We start from the raw sequence: 1,542 nt of genomic DNA on the forward strand, positions 1-1,542 counted from the left end.
CCTTAAAATCATTGTTTTATCAGTCTGTGCCTGATCTGTACCAGAAGTGGGATCCTATGCTACTTCTGGGAGCTAACTGTTTCGGCTTTGGATCTAAACATAATTGAATTTTATGTTTTTTCATTTTGTTTTAACCCTATGGTATATAGTGCGTAATCTAAAGAAAGATACATCTAAAATCCAGATAATCACGGTTAATCATATTTAGCTGGACTGCTCTAAACATGTCCCATGATGACGTGAGAAAAGCAGTTTAACAGAGAAAATGTTAAAAGCATCAAATTATCGCAGAAAAGTCATACTTGAGCATTCTATAGTAATTTAAGGATTGAAATAAGTAATGTTAGTACCGTATGCTGGGGAAGATTCTCATGCTGAGTTCACACCGGATGCAGCAGGTGCAGCAAAATCGCGTATGCTGCTTCCCTTTTGCTGCTTGTACCAGCTTAGTTCTGACGCGCGGCTGAAGCAGCTTTGCTGCTCTGGCTGCGCGGTCGAAAGGTGGGTCTGAATTTTTCAGAATAAATTTTTTTGGCTGCCACAGACGGGCTAACGTTAGCCCTGGCTAACGTTAGCCCGTCTGCGGCAGCCAGGGCTAACGTTAGCCCGTCTGCAGCAGCCCTCTCTCTGTATAGTCGTGTGTGAAGGACCATCGGCTCTAATGAGTTTTTTGTTTTATTTGGAAAACATTCATTCGATTTGTGTTTATCTTAATTAATTATTCCCCCACTAAATGAACAAAGTCATAATTTATTATTATCTAGAGACTATTAATAACAGGAGGTGAAATGTAGCTCCAGACTAGCTGAGTGTGTAGTGATGAAATCAGTACGCTTATGTTCCAACTGACCCATGTTTATGCTGCATGCGCCCGTTCTCCCCAAACTGGCAATAAAAACTTTAAATACCAACATTTTGACACAATGAATGGAGCAGTGTCTCTGTGCTGGTGCTACGACTGCTTCCGGCTCACTATCATAACAAAACGGCGAGGAGAGGGGAGCAGAATCGGGGGAAAGGAAGTCTAACCCTTTTTCATTCTGGAATTGAGAGGCAGATAACACGGATAACTGGTTATTCTTTAGTTTCTATCTGGGCTCTTTAAAGAAAAGAGAAATAGGCTAATTTTTCTTTTTTTTTTAGTTTTTCAATTTTATTTTTTTCAATCAAAAGGTTTGTTTTCTGATTTTGGATTTCTCATAACGAAACCAAATAGCCAGCATGTTGACTGGCCCAGAACCCCCTGGCCCTGCTCAGTATGGGATGAAGAGATCCTTCATGTCCAGGAGGCGTGAAGGGCAACAGGTTTCTGTCAAGTAGAAATTCTATCAGCAGGTTCTGCTTGTATCAGCTTGGTTCCTTCCGGTGGTTCTGATGGGTATGTTTGTTCATTAGGTTCTGATCTTCAGCCAGATGACGTCCATCTTGGATATTCTGATGGACTATTGCTACCTGCGTGGCTTCCTCTACAGCCGACTGGATGGCAGCATGTCCTTCACTGACAGAGACGAGAACGTGAGTCTCTCTGTTCGTAGAAAATGC

General features: G+C 41.9%; 1 protein-coding gene across 1 annotated transcript in view; it reads left to right on the top strand.

The window, feature by feature from the left end:
* The window catches only part of hells (helicase, lymphoid-specific), a 24,464-nt gene that overhangs the window by 20,350 nt on the left and 2,572 nt on the right, over positions 1 to 1,542 (top strand). Inside the window, exon 18 of the mRNA XM_015381346.1 lies at positions 1,396 to 1,542. This exon is cut by the window's right edge and continues 1 nt beyond it. Coding sequence (XP_015236832.1) covers positions 1,396 to 1,542 — 147 coding nt within the window. The remainder of the gene's footprint in view (positions 1 to 1,395) is intronic.

This window comes from Cyprinodon variegatus, unplaced genomic scaffold (assembly GCF_000732505.1).
Source record: "Cyprinodon variegatus isolate N-32 unplaced genomic scaffold, C_variegatus-1.0 Scaffold232, whole genome shotgun sequence".
NCBI classification, from domain to species: domain Eukaryota; kingdom Metazoa; phylum Chordata; class Actinopteri; order Cyprinodontiformes; family Cyprinodontidae; genus Cyprinodon; species Cyprinodon variegatus.